General features: G+C 55.4%; 1 protein-coding gene across 5 annotated transcripts; it reads right to left on the reverse strand.

Moving 5' to 3' along the window:
- Positions 1–1,172: 1,172 nt before the first annotated feature.
- TLE2 (TLE family member 2, transcriptional corepressor) lies at positions 1,173–20,860 on the reverse strand. Of its 5 annotated transcripts, XM_059918785.1 has the most exons (21): positions 20,536–20,855; positions 20,361–20,458; positions 19,914–19,977; positions 19,387–19,431; positions 16,806–16,868; positions 14,558–14,711; positions 14,375–14,451; positions 13,958–14,141; positions 13,595–13,614; positions 12,351–12,458; positions 11,954–11,998; positions 11,230–11,379; positions 9,587–9,725; positions 8,591–8,751; positions 7,432–7,508; positions 6,418–6,667; positions 5,741–5,988; positions 5,464–5,611; positions 3,733–3,883; positions 2,858–2,934; positions 1,173–1,468 (listed from the first exon to the last, which is right to left on the reverse strand). In XM_059918785.1, the coding sequence occupies exons 1-21, from the start codon at positions 20,557–20,559 to the stop codon at positions 1,361–1,363; spliced, it is 2,391 nt and encodes a 796-aa protein (XP_059774768.1). In that variant the 5' UTR covers positions 20,560–20,855; the 3' UTR covers positions 1,173–1,360. The 5 variants fall into 5 exon arrangements, 4 of the variants coding, with proteins under 4 accessions (XP_059774768.1, XP_059774765.1, XP_059774767.1 ...); XM_059918782.1 differs by lacking the exon at positions 14,558–14,711 and adding an exon at positions 14,825–14,966 and having other exon boundaries at positions 13,958–14,449; positions 20,536–20,857; XM_059918784.1 differs by lacking the exon at positions 14,558–14,711 and having other exon boundaries at positions 13,958–14,138; positions 14,375–14,449; positions 20,536–20,853.
- Positions 20,861–21,773: the final 913 nt, after the last annotated feature.

Here is a 21,773-nt window from a genome sequence, read left to right on the forward strand (position 1 = left end):
GACTAGTTTACGGGGTGGCTCTTGCTGGCCAGCACTTTTCCACCGTCTCAGTGGGGCTCTGAAATCACCATTTGCTCACCCCGTCCTTCTGGGATGAGCAGTATCCCAGGTGGCGTCAACGGGTCTGGTCTGCCTAGCTGGAGAATTATCCTATCTATCTCCATCCCATGCCTTCAGAAAGCCCCTGGGCATGACTGTTTCCAGCAGCGACCCTGCCACCCTGCCATCTCCCTCCAGAAGTTTCCCAGCAGCAGCCCTGCTTTGCCCCCCAGCCCCCTCTAACCCATGGTCCTCGTGGCAGCCCCCGTGAACTTGCAGAACCCAGCTCTGATGGCTTCACCACCCCCACCGGCCTCTCCCAAAATCTGGCTCACATTTCCATGGGCTTTCTCTGCTTAAGCCTGATCCGGAGCTGAGAAGGAAACCCCACCCCCCTCCTCTCCTGACTTCCACAACGGCCAAGCTCTTTACCTCTGAGCCTTCGCACATGCTGTTCCCTCTGTTCCCAGCACATCCTTCCATCACTCTTCCAAATGGCTGTTTCTTCTCCTTCAGCTCTTCTCTTTGCTGTCACCTCCTCTGGGACTGTGACCCCCACTCAGCACCTGACCGTGGGCTGGGCATTGTGTGCCAGGCTCTTAGGAATTATCACTGAGTCACAAAGGAAACATGACTGCACCCCAAATACCTTCGTGCTCCACCATATTCCCTAACGCTTTGTAGATGGGCAGAGTCTTGGGGTGAGTCTGTCCCACGGGCTGGAAGTAGAGCAGATAGGTGAAGCTTTGGGGCCAAGGATGTAAAAGCATCCCCCCTGCTACGTTGGCCTCAAAAGCTACACATTGAGGTGGTAAAACCTCCACCTGGAGCCCTGAGTGTCTGCTTGGAGTCGAGCCCCACCTGCTACAGGGGCATGGGTGAGAAATAAACATCTATTGTTTCAACCAACTGAGATCTGGGGGCTGTTTGTTACATGGCACAATGGAAGCCACACGGCCCAAGACAACACCCATTTCTTGTGGTCGACCCCTCAGCATTTCATGCGGAATGAATTCCTTCAGTGTCCAGGTGAGGAAAAAGAGGCTGACACAGCTAGCAAGTGGCCTTCCCTCCGGAACAGTGCCCGGAAAGAGCAAAGGTTCCTGGCTCCTCGGCCCAAGACAGAAAGGCAGTTGTGATAAATACATTTATTTATTTCCCCAAAGTCCCCCTGCACATCTGGTCCCACATCCAGCAGGGGAGGACGTAAGGGGGTCAGCCAGAGAGCAGATGAGACTTAGTGCTCAGAGTAGGACTGGAGAGGGGGTCCTGGTTGCCCCTCCCTCAGGAGTTGGGCCAGGGGTGCAGGAAGAGTGGTGTCTCAGTAGACCACCTCGTACACGGTGGCCTTCTTGTCCCCAGAGCCTGTCACGATGTACTTGTTATTCCCAGAGATGTCACAGCTCAGCACGGAGGATGACTCCTTGGACTGTCGACAGGGAGGGGAAGGGGGAGAGAGAAGGGAGAGTGAGGCACGGCCAAGGCCAGCACGGTCTGGTTCGTGCTCCTGACCACCTGCAAGTTCAGAGCAAAGAGGCAAGGAGACTGCCCGCAAGGGTGAGTCTGTGGTCCAGGCTGGGCCCAAGACAGGACTCACGGGAGCCCAGCGTGGGGAGCCTAGCAGCGGGGAGGGAAGGAGGGTGACACATTTTCCAGAGAAAGGTCCTTTGGAGCTGAGCATCTGGACAGGTGACAATGCTCCTGGGAAGAGCGAGACCTCGGTTCTCTGGAACAGGAGAACTGCCCTTTCCTGGGAAGCTCAGAGAGGGTATGCACCAGGCATGAGGCCACACAGCACAGCAGAGGGCTAAGGCTCACAGCAGGATGACCTACACCAGCGCTCTGCAAACTTTTTCTGTAAAGGGGCCAATAGTAAATTTTTAGGCTTTGACCTGAAAGCTCACTTAAGTCCAAATGCGCTCTGGCCATACGTCCAGAGACCAAATCAGTCTGTGTTACATCATCTCCTTTTTCTTTTACAACCCTTTTAAAAATGCAAAAACCACTCCACATCCAGCAGGATGGCTATAAGAAAGACAACAGAACAAGTGTTGTTGAGGATTGGGAGAAATCGGAACTCTCACACACTGCTAGTGGGAATAGAAAATTTGGAAAATAGTCTGGCAGTTCTTCCGAAGATTAAACAATTATCAGCAATTCCACTCCAAGATATCTGCCCAGGAGAAATGAAAACATGCATGCACACGAGAACTTGTACATGAATGTTCACAGCAGCCAAAAAGTGGAAACCACCATAGTGTCCGTCGACGGGTGATGGATAAACACAATGTGGTCCATCCATACAGTGGAATATTAGCCTTAAAAGGGAAGGAGATTCTGACACCTGCTACAACGTTCATGGACCTTGGGGACATGATGCTCAGTGAGAGAAGCCAGACACAAAAGGATAAATCTTGTGTGATCCCACTCATATGAGTCATCAAATCCACAGAGACAGGAAGTAGATGGTGGGGGCCAGGGTCTGGGGGACGGGATGGAGAGTCAGTATTTGATGGGGTCAGAGTTTCAGTTTGGGAAGATGAGAAAGTTGTGGGGATGGATGGTGGGGACGCCTGCGCGACAGTGTGAATGTGCTTAATGCCATTGAGCTGTGCGCTTACAAATGGTTAAAATGGCAACTTTTATATACATTTTATCGCAATTAAAAACAAAAACAGGCTGTGCACAGATGTGGCCCTCGGGCTGACCGCTCTGCTTTAGTAGCTCGTGGCTGGTGGGGACGCTTCCCTGTTCAATCCCCACTGGGTCCCCAGGCACCTGGTGTCCTGCGGGGATGGGGACCTCAGACACGAAGTACCTGGAAGATGCTGGCTCCGTATGGCGTCCTCCAGGCATTGAGCAGGTTGTCCTTCCCGGTGCTCACGAACCACCGCCCTGGGGGAAGGAGGGCAGGGAGTTCAGGAGCGGGGCAGACCTGAGGAAGCCAGGGCTGGGGGCTGTGGGCAGAGGCCGGGCAGCCTGGTCTGGCCTCTCTTCTCGCTCCCTTTCTCACACCTCTGCCCGTCTCTGGGGGACAGGAGGCCCCTTAGCTGATGCTCGAGCTTCCCCCCCACATTCCAGATACTGAAGCCAAGACCCCAAAGGGCTCCAACTGGCCTTCAAGAAGGGGGAGCCCCAGGAGAATGTTGTCAGATAATAAGAGGGTGCCCAGTTACATTTGATTCCGAGATCAATCACACATCATTTTTAGTACCAGTGGGTCCCATATAGTACATTCTCTGTTTGTTCGGCTTTTTTTTTTTAAGTATATGTAAGTTCCATGAAATACTTGGGACATATCTATATACTAAAACAAACAAAAAAAAATTTTAGTGTAAGTATAGCCCATGCACTATTTGAGATATACCTGCACTAACACATTAGTTGCTTTTTAGTATAAGTATGTCCCACGTATTTGGGGGACATACTTATGCTAATAAATTATGTGTTGTTTAGTGTAAGTATGTCCCACAAAATACTTGGGATATACTTACTTATGCTAACAAATTCTTTGTCCTTTAGAGTATGTCCCACGCAATACTTAGAATGGGACAAGGAATGATTGTTTACCTAAGATTCAAATTAAACCAGGGACCCCCTTTTTCTGTCGTGGGTTTTTTTTGGTTGTGGTTGTGTTTTGGCAACCCTGCCCCAGCTCCCCGGAGTCCCCACCCCAGACCGGCAGACACACACCACAGGAGGCAAATTTGAGGGAGAGCACACAGCTCTCGTGAAGATGCAGCTGGTATTTCTCGGGCTTTCGGACGTGCAGGATCTCCACGTTGCTGCTCTCCATGCCGACCGCCAGCCAGTCCTGGTTGGGGCAGTGGCCCAGGGAAAAAATCTGGGGGTGAAGAGGGAAGAGACGAGATGAAAAACCCCTTGGGATGTGGGGGGGGATGCCCAGAGCTGGGGGGCCAGGGCGGGGAGGGGAGATGTCCAACACTCTCCCGCTGCAGCTCCCGCGTGGAGAAGCAGCTGGCCCTGGGCCTGGAGCGCAGCAGGCAACTGCGTGTTGAATCATTAATATTAATCAGAATTACACGGAACCCTGGGGCCTCATATCCATTATCTGCTCTGAACGCACAACAGCTCTGGGAGGGAGGGAGGGAGGGAGGGGGCAACGCCAGCAAGGACAGTAGCTCCCCTTCAGCAGATGGTGGAAGGGAAGCTGAGGCCACATCCAGCTCAAGGTCACATGGCAAGTCCATCAAAGACCAGGCCTTCTGACTCCCAACTTGGAACTTTCCCCACTTGCCAACACCAATTTTTACTTTGATTTGAAAGTACGCAGTGGCTTCATCAGTCTGTGCCCCATGCCCAGCACCGCACAGAAAGGTGTAAGGCCCTCACCCATCCTAAGCCTCTCAAAGTCTTACTGACAAATGAGACATGTGTGGAAAGAACCATAAATTCACAGCAAAGCCTGGAAGGTTTCACATGTTCCTGGCCATACAGAAGTGTTCCTGTATAAAGAAGGGCCCGGTGGGATGCGAGATATTCACCATGGGATCACCAGATACGTATGCCACCCATCTAAATTTTGGGGACACGGGATGGACAACTATACCCACCTGCACCCCTGATTTCCCTATCAAAGGAAGCTTCAAGCTAAAGAGAAGGTAAAAAAAGAAAGAGTTTGGGGGCTAGTGCCCACCAGATTTCAAGGAGGGGGCAAATTGGAGATGGGTTTTGAAGGATGTGTAGGAGTTTACCAATGGGAGAAAGGAAAGGAAAGGCATGTCAGCCAGAGGGAACAGTAAGTGGGGAGGTCCAGAGGTATCACAGGGCATGGTGTGTGTGAGACTAGAGCACAGAGGTCTTAAAGAACAGGCCAAGGAGCTCACAACCTGCCCCCAAGGCAATGGGAGACAGGATCTGGGTCCAGGGTATCTGAGACCTGTCCTTGACTCTTTGCTCAGCCCTGGGGAGCCCCATGATTCTGTCCAACCCCTTCACCACATCCTTCAATCTGGCCTTCCACAGCACCCCCAATAGAGACCTCTCTGTGTCCGGCTCCTATCTGTCCCCTGGGGTCAGCAGCTCCCCCACGATGAGTCCTGGTGGGGAGCGGTGGTCAGGAGCTCTCAGTAGGGTCAAGGGGTTGAAGGCTGGGAGGAGAAACCAGCTACACAAGAGACAAAGGAACAGAGGAATGGCTTGGCAAGAGCATCTGGGAAGATGATCTGAGGGTCTTAGTAGCCCCACAGCTTGATACGAATCAGCTCCTTTGTGCTTCCCTGTACTGTCTTTGAAGAATTAAAGAGGAAGGTCTGTGGATTTGTCTCAAGGACAAGAAAGATGGACACAGAGAGCAGGTAGTTGGTCCTGCCCGGCATCTGGAAGTGGGTGCCTCAGGGGGAGAGGAAGGGAGGCCAGATTCCTAGAGCTTGTGTCCCCCTTCTGCCAGATCCCATGCAGCACCTGGGAGCTGAAGTCATGCTGCTGCAGCTGGCGGCCCTCCCGCAGGTCCCAGCAGCGCACGGTGTTGTCCAGGCCCCCTGTCCAGAGCCGAGTGCCATAATCAGAAATGTCGATGCAGCTGGCCCCATCCGTGTGGCCCTGGAATTGCCTGGAGGAAGGAGGGCCCAGGTGTCCATCCTGGAGGTGGTGCTGTTTCAGCATCCTCCCAGGTCGCTCCCACAGCACAAAGGGGAGACGGCAGGGGCTTGCCCGAGGTCACAGGTCACCGGCCACCCACCTGACCATGGTCTGGTTCTGCAGGTCCCAGACCACGATGTTGCCGTCGCTGCAGCAGGAAAAGCAGACCTTGGCGTCGGGGCTGACGGCCAGGGCGTAGCAGGCGGGCGCCGAGGAGGTCAGCTCCGCCTTGATGCGAGGGGTGGGGGCCGCCAGGTCCCAGATGGACAAGGTGCTGGCCTCACCACCCACTATCAGACTCCGGCCGTCCGGCAGCAGCTTGCAGGAACGAATGTAGTTGTCCCGGTTCTGGGAGGGGAGAGAAGCAAGGGCGTGGGGTAGGACCCTCAGCCATGCCTGCCGGAGCCCAGCTGAAGAAGCCACCCCAGCTGGCCTGTAAGCTCTGCCCCTGGTTGGCCTATAAACTCCACCCTATTGGCCTTAATCTCCAATCCTGTTGGACTGTAAGTTCCACCCTCATTAGCCTATAAATCCTGCCCCTGGTTGGCCCATAAGCTCCACCCCATTGGCCCATAAGCCCCAACCCTGTTGGGCTATAATCTCCACCTGTGGGTGCCCTAAGAGCTCTGCCCCAAATTGGCCAACAAGCCCCACCCTGGTTGGCCTATAAACTCCACCCATTGGCCTATAGCCCCACCCCTAGGTGGCCTGTAAGGTCCACCCGGGTCGGCCTATAAGCCCCGCCCCGCTGGCCTGCAAGCTCCGCCCCGCCCTCACCAGGCAGTCCAGCTGGGCCACTGGCGTCTTGGCGCCCGGCTGGCCCACGTCCCACACCTTCACACAGCCCTTGCCGCCCGTGTACACATGCTGCGTGGAGCCGCTGATGGTGACCGCGCAGACCACCTCGCCGTGCGCCAGCGTGTGCAGCTGCCGCACGTGCCGCGGGATGCCGGCGCCCACCAGCGCGTCAGAAGGGAAGGGCACCGGCTGCATCTGCCCGTCCGCAGACACATGGAAGGAGTACGCCCTGGACGGGAGGTGGGGCATGACGCACGGGGAGCCGGGACCGTCCCCACCCTCACCCCCCTGCCTGTGCCCCCCTGCGTTTAGGGACGGGGCCCCAGGATCAAAGGTCAGCGTGATACTGAAGAGGAAGGGGTCCGGCCGTGGCCTGGTGCATGGTAAGCAAGCACTTAGTGAATCTCCCTGGAACAGAGGATCCAGGAAGATGCCTTGTGAGCTCCAGAGAACGCAGTCCAATAGCAGCCACCAGCCACAGGGCCAGTTAAATTGAAAGAAATTTAAAATTTCAGTTCCTCAGTCACAGTGACCACATTTCAAGTGCTCAAAAGCCACAGATGGCTGATGGCAATCAGATTGGACAGCTGTAAGTGTAGAACATTCCCGTCAAGGCAGAAAGTTCTACTGATCTTGGGGCCAGGTCATTCTCTAGGGTGGGGCAGTCCTGTGCATTGAAGGGTGTTGAGTAGCATTCCTGGCCCCCACCCACTACAGGCTTGAAGCACTTGGGTGTGACAACCAAAAATATCACCAGACATCACTTAATGTCCTGGGGTTGGGGGGTGCGGTAAGGAAGCACAAAATCTACCCCCTGCTGAGAACCACTAGTGTAGGCTTTGCTTGTTACATAACCCTCTATCCAGAGAGCAACTCCAGGAGCCCCGATTATCTTACAGAAGAGACTTTCTGGAAAGGCAGAAGGGAAGCCCAACACCCACCCCACAATGTAAGCACCTGAGAGGAGGCAGGGAGCCCCACCCTGGTACTCACGGCTTTCCCCCAGGGATGGTGGGCAGGGAGGAAGAGATGGACGACCCTCGGAGATGTGGATGAGACTCAAATGCCATCTGCCAAAACGCCAACCGGGTGTCATGGGCGGATGACTCAAACCCACAACTGCCCTCTCCCATGCTCATTTGCCATATTCCTCTCTGTTTATCAGAGAACACCCCCCCAATTTGTTTATCAGCCCCTCCCCAAGAAAGGGGAGATGCCCTTTCCTTTACCCATCCTACAGATGGGAAAGTGGAGGCTTTCACATGAGGGAACCCCAAGGTCTCTGGCTGGGGAATCCTATGGCGCCAGAGGTGGAAGGATCCTGATGAATCTTCTGTCCAGTGCACAGAACAGGGGTCAGCAAACTCTGGCCCCCTGCTTGTTTTTGTAAATAAAGTTTTATTGGCACACAGCCACACCCATTCCTGTATATGTTGTCTATGGTGGCTTTTGAGCTATGAAAGCAGAGTTGAGTAGTTGTGATAAGGATCAACTGGTCTGCAAGGCCAAAAATACTTACCATCTGGCCCTTTACAGAAAACATTGCTGACCCCTGTTCTACAACTCCCCGTGCAAGTGCCCACCCAGCCTCAGGCCTTGAATAACTCCAATGACAGGCATTTTGTTCCCTCTGGAGGCATCTACACCCACTTCAGGATGGCTCACTCTAGCAAGCATTGGTCCCAGTACTGCCCTCTGGGGCCCACGCAGACCCTGTCTCCTCCCCCTGCCCCAGCTCAGGAGTCTCATGCCTCTCCTTCAACTCTTCCCCATGGTACATCACTTCCAGTCCTCTCCCTGGGGTAGTCCTTCCTCTACAATCTACCAGAATCACAAAAGTCCCTTAAAAATCAGGGCAAACAACTGTACACCAGGCTGAAGGGGACCCTCACATCCCATGGCTGAGGTTCTCTGGTTCTCTTAATGCAACATAATCACAGTTGCTCTTCCCACAGTCACAGGTGCTTATTTGTATTAAGCTTGTGGGGCTACTGAGACCCTCAGATCGTCTTCCCACATGCACTTGCCAAGCCAGGACTTTCCTCCCTTTCCCCATTCCCTGGTCTCTCTGTGTGTACCTGGTTTCTCCTCCCAGCTCCCAGCCCCTGGGCCCTGCTCACACCTCCTGGCATCTTCCACCCTGAGGACTCACCATGGGGGAGCGTCCATACATCACAGAGCCGCTGACCTGGGGGGACAGGTGGAGGCTGACGTAGGAGCTGGGCACAGAGAGGTCCCCATTAAGGGCGCTGTGGGAGCCCAGGCTGAAGGATGTGGTGAAGGGACTGGACAGGGTCAGGGGACTCCTCAGGGCTGAGAGAGAAGAGACAAAGACAGATCTTCAGACACGTTGGATCCAAATCCTGCCTTCCACTGCCTTGGGGGAGCTCCAAGGCTCTCATGCTCTGGCCCAGCATCCATCATACCCTGTCCTATCTCCAGACATTTACAGATGCTGTTCCCTCTGGCCAACAAGCCTTTCCTTTTCCTTTTTCAGTTGTTGAACTCTTACTCATCCTTCAAAACCCAGACTCAATGTCCAGCAACATCTCAGGAACATCCTTGAGCCTCCCCACTCCACCCCTTGCCTCCAACCTGGCCCATCTTGGGTCCCTTCCTCTACCCCAGCCCTGATCACAGAGAGCTGGGAATTTTGGGGTCTGGGTCTTCTCCCCCACCACCTGGGAGCTCCTTGAAGCAAGTTCCAGGGCTAGTTTCTTTCTGGGACTCCAGAACCAGCCAGAGCCCGGCCACAAGACAGAAAAGAGGAGCACTGTCATCCCCACGTTAATGATGGGGAAAGTGAGGCTCAGAGAGGTTGATCACTTGCCCGAGGTCACACAGCCGGTGAGTGTCCAAAGCTGGCCTGAAACCCAAGCCTGTCTAACTCCAAAGCTTGTCTCTCCAGCACTGGGCTGAAGCCCCCGAGCAAGTCACTTCCCCTCTCTGGGCCTCAGTTTCCCCACCCATCAAGCCAAGACAATGAAGAAACGGAGGCCCAGAGTGAGGCAGTGTCTAGTTCTGAGTCATGGAAAGGGCAAGGCAATGCCCCAGCTGGAATCCACACGTCCTGCCTCCCCCACCCCCCACCATTTTTTAGAACTCCCCGAAAGGAGGCCTGTCCTGGCAGGCACCAGCAGGTGCTCACCAATACTGTCCGTGGAAGGTGCTGGCTTGGCCGCGAGCTGGCGGAGGTGACTGGTGGAGCTGGGCCCAGGGGTGGACGCGTCCTGGGGCGGGGAGGAGTCACAGGACTTGGAGGCAGGGGTGCCGGCAGGAAGATCATTCTGGGGGAGAAAGGGCAGGGCTGAACACCCCCAGGCACCTGGTGCCTTGCAGCCCAAGGATCTGGGCAGAAGGTGAGTGGGAGGAGGGAGTACACCTGGAGCAGGCCAGGGCTCATGCAGGGACACACACACCAGGGGAGCGGGCCCCATAGCCGACCTCCTGAGCATGGGGCCCGTGTGAGCATCTGCACACATCGGAACACCAGGCAGATGCCTGAGCGTCCACCCCACGGGGTGCACACACGTGCGTGCCCACGGGAACCCAGGCAATCTTGGGAGAACTGCGCATGCGTGTGATAAGGTACACAGGGCAACCACAGGTTAAGGGATATGGTGACTATTCCTACATCTGGGGCATGGTGGGCGCACAGGGATCACGAGAGAAGGCGATGCACAAAGTTAGAGGCTGTCGCATCCTTTAGGGCCAAGGAACAAACTCTAGGATGGGCTCTCGAAGCAGGAGACCACAGTATGCTCCCAGATGCAAGACCCTCACCCAGTATAGCTGGGCACCCCCTTGCTCCCCACGAGGAGCTCCCCCACCGCTGTCCCTCCCCATGGGGACCCTGGAGGAGAGGGGAAGCCGGACCTCCTTCACAGAGGAACAAGCTCTGTCTCGGCTTTCTGCCATCGCTTCCTTTGCCTTTCAAGAAACTTCACATCCTCGTCTTGTGTGGGTTGCACCCTATCTTTCCTTTACAAGGTCACACATTTTGTGATAGCCACACTCACACACCCACGACAGGGAGTGGATGGTGCCAACGTGGGGACCAGGGGGGCCTTCTCCATTAGAATAGCACTGCCCCTCCCCCTCTTTGTCTCCTTGGAGTGGGAGGAGGGCACAAGAGATGCGATGGGAGCCCCAACCTTGGCAGTTGCCATAGCAACCTGCTGGGAGGGGAGGCCTAGAAACCGACAGTCTCCCTGGTAAGGGCAGGGCAGGGGTCTGGGGAAGATTTGGGGGCAGGGACAAACGGAGCTGAATTGAGAATGCCCGGCGGAGTGCTTTTAGGTGGTCCATACGGCTGGCATTAAACATCAGGAGGCCCAAGGACAGAGTTGTTCTGATATGGGTCATCTTTTCTTACAGGGACCACATCTCAGGTTGGGGCTGGTGTGTCCCCAAGGCCTTAACACTCCCAGGGCTGGAATCAGCCTGGCCAAGCCAGCAATTCTATAATTTCACTGTGTTTATTTTCACCGGATTTCCTATTTATTGCAAGAGATACTTGGTTTCCACATAAGATGGTGAGCTGCCTTTTAATATTATTTACAAAGTTGCCTTTTCAGATTTACTGAGGTTCGGTAGAGTGAGTCCACTTGGGAAAAATTACTGGACTAATGTAGAGGTGGTTTTTAGGAAGGCAGCAAAATAATCAGGAAGGGAATCCTGGACCACAACAGCCTGCTTCATTTCTCAACACCCCACATCTAATGTGGTAGAATCTGTTTCCAGGTCCCCAGGATGAATAAAATGAGTTTCAAGGCTTCCCCTACTCCTTACCAAGACGAGCTCCTTGGCTCTGGGGAGCGGTGAGCCAAGGCTGGAGGCCAAGGAGGCTGGACTGTCCACCAGGTCCCGACGGGCAGGGATGCAGATGGGTGCCTTTCCACATGGGGTGGTTGCTGGGCTGGGGGGCTCGGAGGGTTGGTCCTGGGTTGGAGGTGATGATGGGGGGGGGTGGGGTGAAGTGGCAGGGGAAGGAGAGGCCCTCTCTATACCCTGCCCATGTCCCACGCCAACCTCTAGACTGGGCACTTAGGACCCACCTTGGGAGGATTATGAAAACTCCCTGAGCCTCAGTGGACTCATCCGTAAAATGGGTTAAATGACATAAGCACAAATAGCAAGGACTATATATGGGCTTGGTTTTGTTTTCCCCCATTGAACAGATGGGGAAAAGTGAGGCCGGGGAAGGGGGTGTCACTCCCCCAAAGTGAGACCGTGAGCCAGGGCTTGAAGCCGCTTCCGTTGCCCACATCCAGGGTTCTCTGGGTCTCAGTTTCCCCACCTGTGCTATGGAGAGGAGGTCAGCCTGGGGTGCCCCAGTTTCTCCTACTTCCCCTGGCCCCATGCCATCCCCATCCCAGCCATCCCATAGAAAGGGGAACACCAGGACCCCTACTCCCTCTGGGTCCCCCAACTCCCCAGATAACCCACTGCCTGCTCTGTGCCCAGACCTCCTAGTCCTGAGGTCAGAGTGGGAGGAGGTTGGACCCCGACTCACCTCGTCCACCACCAGGTTGTAATCGCTCTTGTCCTCATCACTCTCCTGGGGGGACATGGGGGAGAGAGCTCACCCTGGCCATGCTCCTGCCTCCACGCCCCCTTACATCTCTTCAGGAGGGTTTGACTGGGGTTCTGGAGCTTGGTTCATTTGCTCAAGTACAAGGGAGGCCGGGGGGAGGGGGGAATCCTTCAATGGAGGAGGATGGAGGAGATGGAGCTGAGTGTCCAAGAGGTGCTGTGTGGCCTCACTTTACTCCTCTGTGCAGTGGGGGAAGAGCCAGAGACCAGGAGCCATCCTTACCTCCTTCCCAGCTCTCGACCCACAGGGGCAATCAATCTCTCAGGCTGGTCCGCCTCCCACACTGTCTGCCCACCCATGTGTGCCCCCCACTCACATAAGGTCCCGACAGATCCTTCTCCTCGGCTCTCTGCTTCCCATTGCCACCCGGGCCGCTGGGTCGCTCCTCTTCCGCCACACTCTCTGGGGGTGAGGGGGATGCACTCTGCAGAGACACAGGGCCCCAGACTGCGTCCTGGTCCAGCCAAAACCAAGGATCCCCTTCACTGTTATTAGGATCTGTGCCTCAAGCTTCCCATCTGGGAAAAGGGACCTTCCAAGGGCAGACTCAGTGGGGTCATGACAACCACAAATGTCCCCAGACATCGCCCAGGGTCCCCTGTGGGGGGCACTAGTGCGAACTGAGATGAGCTCTAAGTGCAAAATGCATTCGGATCTTGGAGACGTAGTACAATAAAAAGAACGGAAAAGATCCCACTAAAACTGTTTCAGGTTGGGAGTTTGGGTTTTGTGGGGGGCATGAGCCAACCTTGCAGGTCTCCTTGCATGGCCCTGCAATAAACCTTTCTCTGCTCCAAAAAAAGCAACAAAAAACAAAAAAACAGACTGTTTTATGTTGATTACAGGTTGAAATATTTTAGATGCATTGTGTTAAATAAAATTTACTATTGAAATTCATTTCACCTGATTAACTTTTTTAATGTGCCTACTAGAAAATTTACAGTGGTTTACACAAAGCTAAACGTGTGACTGAAACTGCATAAACACACACACACACACACACACACACACACACACACGAGTGCATGTAAAACCGTGAAGTGGGAATAAGCCCTGTGGGTTGCACCCATGTCTGTTTCCTGGCTTTGATATGGTATTTTAGTTGTGTAAGATGTTATCATTGTGTGAGGGGTGCATGGGACCTCCTTGTACATTTCTTTGCAACCTCCTGGGCATCTGTAATGATTTCAAAATTAAACAAGTTTAAAAAAATTACCTACAGGGCTCACATGATATTTCTATTGGTCAGCACTCTTGTATATGATAAAATGGAGTGGATGAGGGATAAATTAATGACGGAGGGATGGCTGGAATGCTACCCGGGCACGCATTTATTTATTCAATTGCAAAAAATCGCTAGAGATGGAAAATTTTAAGTAAATAAAACTCTAGTCTTATGGGCATCCCCCCCCACCACCAAAACAAAAGGCTACACAGTGAGGAAGCAGGACGCGGTCTCCTTCTGAGCCCCTATCAACTCAGAACAAGCAACTTCAGCCGCATGTGAAGACAAAGCAAATGTTAGACAAGAGGGCAAATCCCCCATGCCCCTCAACTTACCCTGCTCGGGGCTCTCTCCACTGGCAGGCGGGGGCATGGTGAAGAGAGAGAAGGAAAAAGAATGAGGGGTCTGTATCCCACCGTGCCAGAGCGCAGAGCCCTCCACAGTGTATAAAGCCCCCTTCCCAGCTCAGAACCCCCCTTCTCCTTCCAACACCCTTGCAAGGGGTGGACAATCCTTTCCCTGCACCATTCAGATAGATGCCCAGAGAGGGACAGAACTTGCCTAAGGACACACAGCCCACTGGGAATAGAGTTGAACCCGCGACCCTGCAGGCCCTTTCATGAGTTTGATGGTCCTGCTATCCTCTCCTTGGGCCCTTGCGTGCCCCCAGCCCGCGGCATCTGGTGATGTCCACTCACCTCTGGACCCCTCGGCCTCCACGCCTGCCCGGTCCTCCTTGGCGACCGCGGCCAGCTGAGCCTGGGCGGCCAGGGCTCCCGACAGGGCCAGCAGCCCCGTGGCACTGCCGCCCACCAGCCCAGCCGGGCGAGGGGTGAGGGGCACAGGGGGGGCGTGGTGGGATAGCGGCTGGAGCTGCTGCTGCTGGAGAGGAGGGGGGTGGGCCAGGGGCGGGCGGGGCCCCGACCGTGCCCTCCCCCCGCCCCCCCGCCGCCCCCCCCCGCAAGAGGCTACGGAGAGAGAGCCCGGACAGGCAGGGTCCAGGCAGAAGCGCACCCTTGGGGTCTCCAGGGGGGCCAGAGCCCAGGCCAGCTGCCCACCCGGCACCCCCAGCTTCACCACCCACGGCAGGGTGGGGCGGGGGCCGGAAGACTCACGCCGATGAGGCTGTTCAGCTCCCCCACGGTCACCTGCTTGGCCCGCTCCACGGCCTGCAGGACCTGCTGTTGGTGCTGGGGGTGGCGGGGGGGAGGCGCTCAGGAGAGCCCCCCATCTGCTCGGCAACCCCACCTCCCAGGCCATGCCCTCCGGGGCCCCTCTTCTTCTCTCACTTTTTTTTTTTTTTTTTTTTGGCGTCGGGATCTTAGTTCCCTGACCAGGGATCGAACCCGTGCCCCCTGCCATGGGAGCGTGGAGTCCTAACCACTGGACCGCCAGGGAAGCCCCTTTTCTCGCTTGCTCTTTGTAGTTTCTTTCTCTCCCTCTCTCCCTTTCCTTTCAAAATCATGAAACAGACAGACAAAGAAACAAAGCATTTAAGTGCAGTTCAAACTAATAATTAGAAATCGGGGTTTATACATCAGGGTCCCTCCCTCGGCACTGCTTACGTGGGGGCTGGGTCACCCTCTGTGGGCGTTCGTCCCAGGCACTGTGGGGTGTGGAGCAGCATCCTCGGCCCCCACTCACTCGATGCCAGGAGCACCCCCAGGGGTGATGACCACAGATGTCCCCAACATCACCCAGTGTCCCCTGGGGGCAGAGTCACCCCCAGTAAAGAACCACTGTACACATCAGTACCCGAGTACCAACCACCCAGGTCACAAAATACAAACTGGCAGCCTCTAGAGGCCCCGTGCACCCCACCCTCATCCCACCCTCCCTCCTTCCTCTCCCCACCTTCCTGCAGTGATAAAATGTCCTCAATCTGCACTGTTGGATACGGAAGCCACATGTGGCCATGGGCACTTGATATGTGGCTGGTGCAACTGGGAACGGAATGCATCCTTTAATTTAATTTAATAGAAATTTACATGTAAGTTTAATGTAATACGTTTTAAAAGAAATATAAATTAATACAAATGTAAATGGCCACACATGGCTGGTTGCTCCTGTGTGTGTTCTAAGGCCACCTGTGCACCTGCAACTACCCAGGATGGGGATTTGGGCTGTGTGACACCACTAAGGAGGTGTCAGGGTGCTAACCAGGCGCTCCTGTACAGGTCATGCCTGTGAGTGTGTGTCCAGGCCAGGGATTAGTACATTTTGACTGTAAAGGGCCAGAGAGTCAATATTTTCAGTTTTGCAGGCCAGAGGGTCTCTGTGGAAACTCCTCAACTCTGCCATTTTATGGGGAAAGCTGCCATAGACAATAAGGCCATGAGTGGGAGTGGCTGTGTGCCAATAAAACTTTATTTACAAAACAAGTGAAGGGCCGGTAACTTGGCCCTCGGGCTATACTTTGCTGACTCCTAGTCTAGAAGCATGGAATTTGCTGGGGCACACATGTGTGTCTTAATTCACTCCTTCCTAAAGTCTTTTTACCCTGTTTCCTGTGGTTCTGGCCTTTCTCACTCTGGGCCACCTTGTCCCCATCCTGGGCTTTCAGACACCATCTCTAAGTCTGAGACCAGACAGAATCTCACTCCATCCCAAGAGCCCAGAAACCTCAGATTCAATGAGGTCCAAACCAAGAGGAGCACCTTTCCCTTTTTTTGGTCCCCAACACAGTGAGGGCCCCCCTGTATCCACCCTGTGTCAGAATCCGTCCTCTTGTCTCTCTGGAGACAGGATGCTCCAGATGGAAGCAGGAACAGGGGATGCAAAGGTCCTGAAGAACTTGGGGCATTTGCACAAGGGCTAACTTCATTTTTTTAAGTTTCAATGAAGTGCTCATACTCTATTGTTTTATCTGCCCTGTTCCACCTTTTTGTACTATTGTGGTTACAAATAGGTAAGAGTTACCCTTTTAACCACCTTTAAGTGCACAGCTAAGTGACATTAAGTACATTCACATTGTCCTGCGACCGGCCCCACCATCCATCTCCAGAACTTTCTCATCTTCTCAAAAGGAAACTCTGTCCCCAGGAAACACTGACTCCCCACCCCCTCCCCCAGCCCCTGGCCCCCACCATCTACTTCCTGTCTCTATGGATGTGTTGACTCTAGCTAGGGACCTCAGGTGAGAGGAATCAGACAGTATTTGTCCTTTTGTGACTGGCTGATTTCACTCAACATAGGGACAAAGTACTAAGGACTAATTTTTATTGGGTGTTTACTAAGCACTCAGCATCATCTTCACCACCTTGTATGTATCAACTGTTCTAAATTTCATGACAGAGGCACAGAGAGGGCAAGCCACTAGCCCAAGGCCACACAGCCAGGACTTGGACCGAGGCAGCCTGGCTGTAGGCTTGAGCCCCCCTCCTCCCCCTCAGCCAACACCCCCCCCTCCATCCCTAAGGCCCCAGCCCAGCCAGTGCCCAGGCCCCCAGGCCACCCAGCAGAACCAGTGCCTGTGGCATCCAGCCAGACCCCCTCCCCCACCCTTCTTCCAGCTCCGCTCCCCATCCCCCCACCAAACCCACTCACCTCCTGCGTCAGGAAGGGGATAATCTGAGCACAGATACCACTGAGGCGCTTCACAATCTCAGCCTGGCAGGAAGCAATGGGGAGGAGGCTTGGAGGGGAGGCTGTCAATCCAGAACCTCCACTCCAGGGCATAACAAGCCTTTGTAAAGCTTGGGGTGAGGGGCCTGTCACCCGCAGGTGCAAGTGTGGGGCACGGGCTCCGGGATAGACTGAGAGCCTGGCGAGGACACCGTCCACCTGATGTCCAGGCAGCATTGAGCCGGAAGACAGAACAGACAGATACACCACCCGCCAGACCCACTCAACAGAGATTTCCAGAAAGCAGTTGCACAGCCGCCCAGCGCAGACTGGGACCCCGAGGAGCTTTGAGTTTGAGCCCTGGCTGGGCCCAGGTCTCTCTTGGGCATGGCCCCTCTCTGGGTCGTGCCTGCGCCCTGGGGCTGCAGTCAGGGGCGACCCCAGAGCACCACACTCAGGGGTGTGACGCTGTGATATAAGAAATATACATTTGGGGGAAAAGAATTTGAAAAAGAATAGATACATGCATATTGTATAACTGAATCACTTTGTTGTACACCTGAAATGAACACAACATTGTTAATCAACTATAGTCCAATATAAAATAAAAAGTTAAAAAAAAAAGAAAGAAAGAAAGATACATTTGCTCTTTGCGCCAGTTCCTGGCACAGAGCTCCTAAACCCCTAGAGATTTCAGAGTAGTAGACGCAAGAGGAGCATCTTTTGTTATTCACAATAAGCCTGTTTGATCTGCACATGAGTTTATTAAGAGGGATGGAACTTTCAATCCCAGCCCCAACCCCTGACCTCCGTTTCACCTGCACGTGAGTTTATTAAGAGGGATGGAACTTTCAATCCCATCCCCAACCCCTGACCTCCCGGGAGGCAAGAGGAGCTGGAGGTTGAGTCAATCACCAATGGCCAGTGGTGAAATCAATCGTGCCTAGGTAATGAAGCCTCCCTAAAAACCCCTAACTGAAGTGGTTTCCAGAGCTTCCGGTAGGTGGACACATGGAGGTGCTGCGAGGGGGCGCTTGGAGCGGGCACGGAAGCTCCATGCCCTTCTCCATACCTTGCCCTGTGTATCTCTTCCATCTGGCTGTTCCTGAGTTATATCCTTCATCATGAAAGGGTGATAGTAAGAGCTTTCTCAAGTTCTGTGAGCCATTATAGCAAATTATCAGACCGAGGAGTGGGTCACGGGAACCTTGATGTATAGCTGGTGGGTCAGAAGCCCAGGAGGTCTGGACTTGCAATAGGCATCTGAAGTGGGGGCAGTCCTGGGGGGCTGATCCCTGAACCTGTGGGGTCTACACTGTCTCTGGGTAGTGTGTTAGGATTGAGCTGATGTGTAGGACACCCAGCTGGTGTCAGAGTTGGAGAACTGGTTGGTGCAGCAAAAACGAAATATTTGGTGTCAGAGGATAGAAATAGGATACAAAGAGTGTGGTTTTACTTGTAGGTTTCATCTGGGACCGGGGCTGGGCAGGGGATGCCCCATAGAGGCTGAACAGAGTGGAAGCATGTAGGTGGGTAAGGGGGTGTTTCGTCAGCCTGTGCTTTGCCTCTGCCTCAGTTACAGGAGTGCTGGGTGCTGTGTGTATCTGGGTGAGGTTTGTGTCTTCCATCTGCTACCAGGAGGGTGGAACGAAGGCTCCTAGGGCGGGGACCCTATCCCTTACCCTCCATCCTGTAAGGAGGTCTATTTCATGCACCCATGGGACCACACCATGCTCCAGGCAGACAAGCCGCCCGCCACCTACACCAGACGCAGCAGAGCCCCCAGAGACCCAGAAAAGCACGCAAAGGCAGGTGCCCCCAGGCTCTCCCAGCATACCCCTACTTCTTCCCACCCACCAGAAAGACCCTAGGTTCTGCCCGTTTATTCTAATATTTGGATGGACAAAATCCAAGATTCCTTCAACCTCAGAATCTCGGGGTTCCTTTCATCCCCTTAGAAAACATCAGGGTGCATGGGTGGTAGAATCCTCGCCTGCCCTTAGAAACCATCAGAAAATCTCGAGCTCAGTCTCAGGATCTGGGGGTTAAACTTGGGCAACTGAAGTCCATTGCAGAACCTTCAGGTCTAACTCAGAACCTTGAGATCACACTCAGAAGCTGAGGACAATCTCAGAACCTCAGATCATTAGGGTTAATCTCAGAACATTCAAAACAGCGACAGAACCTTGGGGTCCGTTTCAGACCCTCAGGATCCATCTCCAAATGTCAGACATGCTGATCTGAAAGGGACCTCTAAGACTGTCCATTTGTCCCCCTCCTGGGACAGAAGTCCCTCCCCAGCCTGGCTGACCTGGCTGCTGGCTTCTGCTATGAGCCTTCCTTGACAGGGACGCCTGGCCCCTGTCCACTGCCCGACTCTCTCGTAGACAGGGTCTCCAGAAGTTCATTTTCCTTTCATGAGGCTGAAACCTGGCCCCCTGATCCCAGAGATTTCAGGATAAGACCTCTGTTCCCTGGAGCAGAGGGAGCGCTGGGTCCCTCTCACAACTTCCAGACCGCCGCCCCCTCCCACTGGACACCCTTACCCCCAACACACAGTTACCTGCTTATGCATTTCAATGTTGAGCCCGTAGGACATTTCGTAGTACTGCAAAGGAAAAGCTGTCTGGCAACGTCCACCGTACCCATGGATGTCCAGCTGCTCTGGGTGATGCTGGGTCTTCCAACGGCCCCCAGACTCGGGGGGATCACAGCAGGACCCAGAGCCTCCCAGCTCCTTGGGGGCCCAGAGGGAGAGCCCAGAGAAGAAAGCAGGAACCCCCTCCATTCTCCCCAGGGGAGTGGGGGAGGGGGGCAGTACCCAGATACCCTAGCCCCTCAGAGATGCCCATGAGGAGAGTGGGCATACTTGCCTTATTGTTCTTAAGAGCTGGGAGGGCCCTGAGGGACAGTCTAGAATCCCAAGCAGCCCACTTTACAGATGAGGGAAAATGAGGCCCAGAGCAGGCAGAGGACTTGCCCCAGAGTGGTACTAGAGTCGGGGTTCACACCCCACGTGTTTCCACTCACAGCCAAGCCCTCTTCCCCACTCTCCCCCCCTCCCCGCCCCGTTTTGACAACCCGCCTTACCATGACATAATGTCGCTGCATTTCTGTCTTCTCACTGGCCAACTTCTCACACTCCAGCTTGAGGCTGGGAAGGAGACGGGGCATCGGGATCCCACTCTCCTTGCCCCCCCAGCAGGGACACCCACGGACCCCTTCTGGGCCAGTTTCCAAAGCGATGGGATTGGCTCTCCCCCGCCCCACTTCCTCACACACACACCCCACCTCCCGCCCCCAGGCCCACCCCATCCCTTCCCAGGCTCAAAATGTCCCAGCACTGGACCATCCGTCCTCCTCACCTGCGATTCTACCTGGAAGCCCTCCCTCCCCACGCCCCTGGGGCCCCTCCCTCCTCCCTGCACGCTGGAGGCCCCGCCCCTTCACCCCAGCGGGCCCCGCCCTTCGCCCCCAGGTGAGCCCCCGGGTGAGATCCCGGGGCCCCTGGGGCGGGACGCCCCCGCCCCCCCTCACCTGTGGTACTGAGCCTGAAGAAACTGGAATTCTTCTTTGATGCGGTCGCAGATCTCCAAGATTGAGAACTTGAAGGGCTGGCCGGACTGAAGCGGGGTCTGGGGGTGGGAAGCCGGGGTCTGAGTTCCCGGACGCGCGACCCCCCCTACCCCCCGCAGCCCGGCCCCCCACTCACCGGGTGCCTTCCCTGGGGGTACATCCTGTCGATTCGGGAGGCCCCCCCTCCCACGCCGCCTGAGCTTGACGATATGGGGACGGGGGCGGAGAGGGGGCGGAGAGGCAGCGGCGGGATGGGGGAGAGGCTGGGGTGGGGGGCTGCCCGAGAAAGAAGGGGGCAGCGGCGTGGGGCAGGGGACCCCGGAGTCCCCCGCCCCCCGAGCGAGCGCGCGGGGTCGCGGGGACCGAGGGGCGCCGAGGCCCCTGCCGGGCGGGGGGCGCGAGGCCGGCGCAGAAGGTCGGGCGAGCGGCGGCCGGTTTCAGAGGCGCGGGCGACGGGCCCCGCGCAGAGCCGCCTCCCTCCGGCGGGGCTCGGCCGGGAGCCGCGGGCAGAGCCGCCTTAAGGTGGCGCCGCCGCCCCCCTGCCCACCCGCCCCGTGCAGCCCCGCGACCGCGGCCGCGGCCTTGGGACCACCCCCTCGCTTCCACCAGGGACCAGCGGGGAAACTGAGGCTCGCGTCCAGCCCCGCAAACGTCGCCCCCTCGCCCTCCCTGAGGGCCCATGAGAGAAAAGCCCAATAAATATCTAGTGGCTCACTGTAGGAGTAGCTTGGTGGGGAGGGGGGCAGTTGGGGACCAGAAATGGCCTTTCTGAGGAAGTGGGCTAAGACAAGGGTCGGGAGGAAGCAGCCTGCCGAGTGCTGGCTGGGAAACCTGCCTGCACAGAAAGGGACCAGGTGAGGGACGGGGCTGCGGGACAGAGCTAGGCCCTCGCCCTTTCCTGGCCTCAGTCTTCGCATCTGTAAAATGGCAGAGGCAGGGGCTATTTTTAAAGGACACGGCACATGAACAGCCCTCAGTCTGGCCTGGCACAGAGTAGACTCCCAGAGCTGGGAGTTGGGTTCCGGTGGCCACTACCAGCAGACTGGGCTGTCTCCCCTCTCAGATGATGGGCTCCTAGAAAGCAGAGGTCCCAAGGAGGATGAAAACGAATCTCTGCCATCAGACTGAGGTCTCTCTGAGGGCAGGGGCTCCATCTCCCATCGCAGACCACAGATATCCAGTGAGGTAGGAGGTGGGACATTCTTATTCCCATCGTGCTTCTGAGAAACTTCAGGGTTGTTTGTTAAGTCAATCAACAAACACGTGTTGACAGCCTGCTGTGGACCAGACACTGTTCTAGGCACTGGAGCTCAGCAGGGAAGCAGACAGAGAAAATCCCTGGCCTCGTGTTAATAGCTGCCCCTGTGTCATTAA

Source organism: Balaenoptera ricei, chromosome 3 (assembly GCF_028023285.1).
Source record: "Balaenoptera ricei isolate mBalRic1 chromosome 3, mBalRic1.hap2, whole genome shotgun sequence".
Lineage (NCBI taxonomy): Eukaryota > Metazoa > Chordata > Mammalia > Artiodactyla > Balaenopteridae > Balaenoptera > Balaenoptera ricei.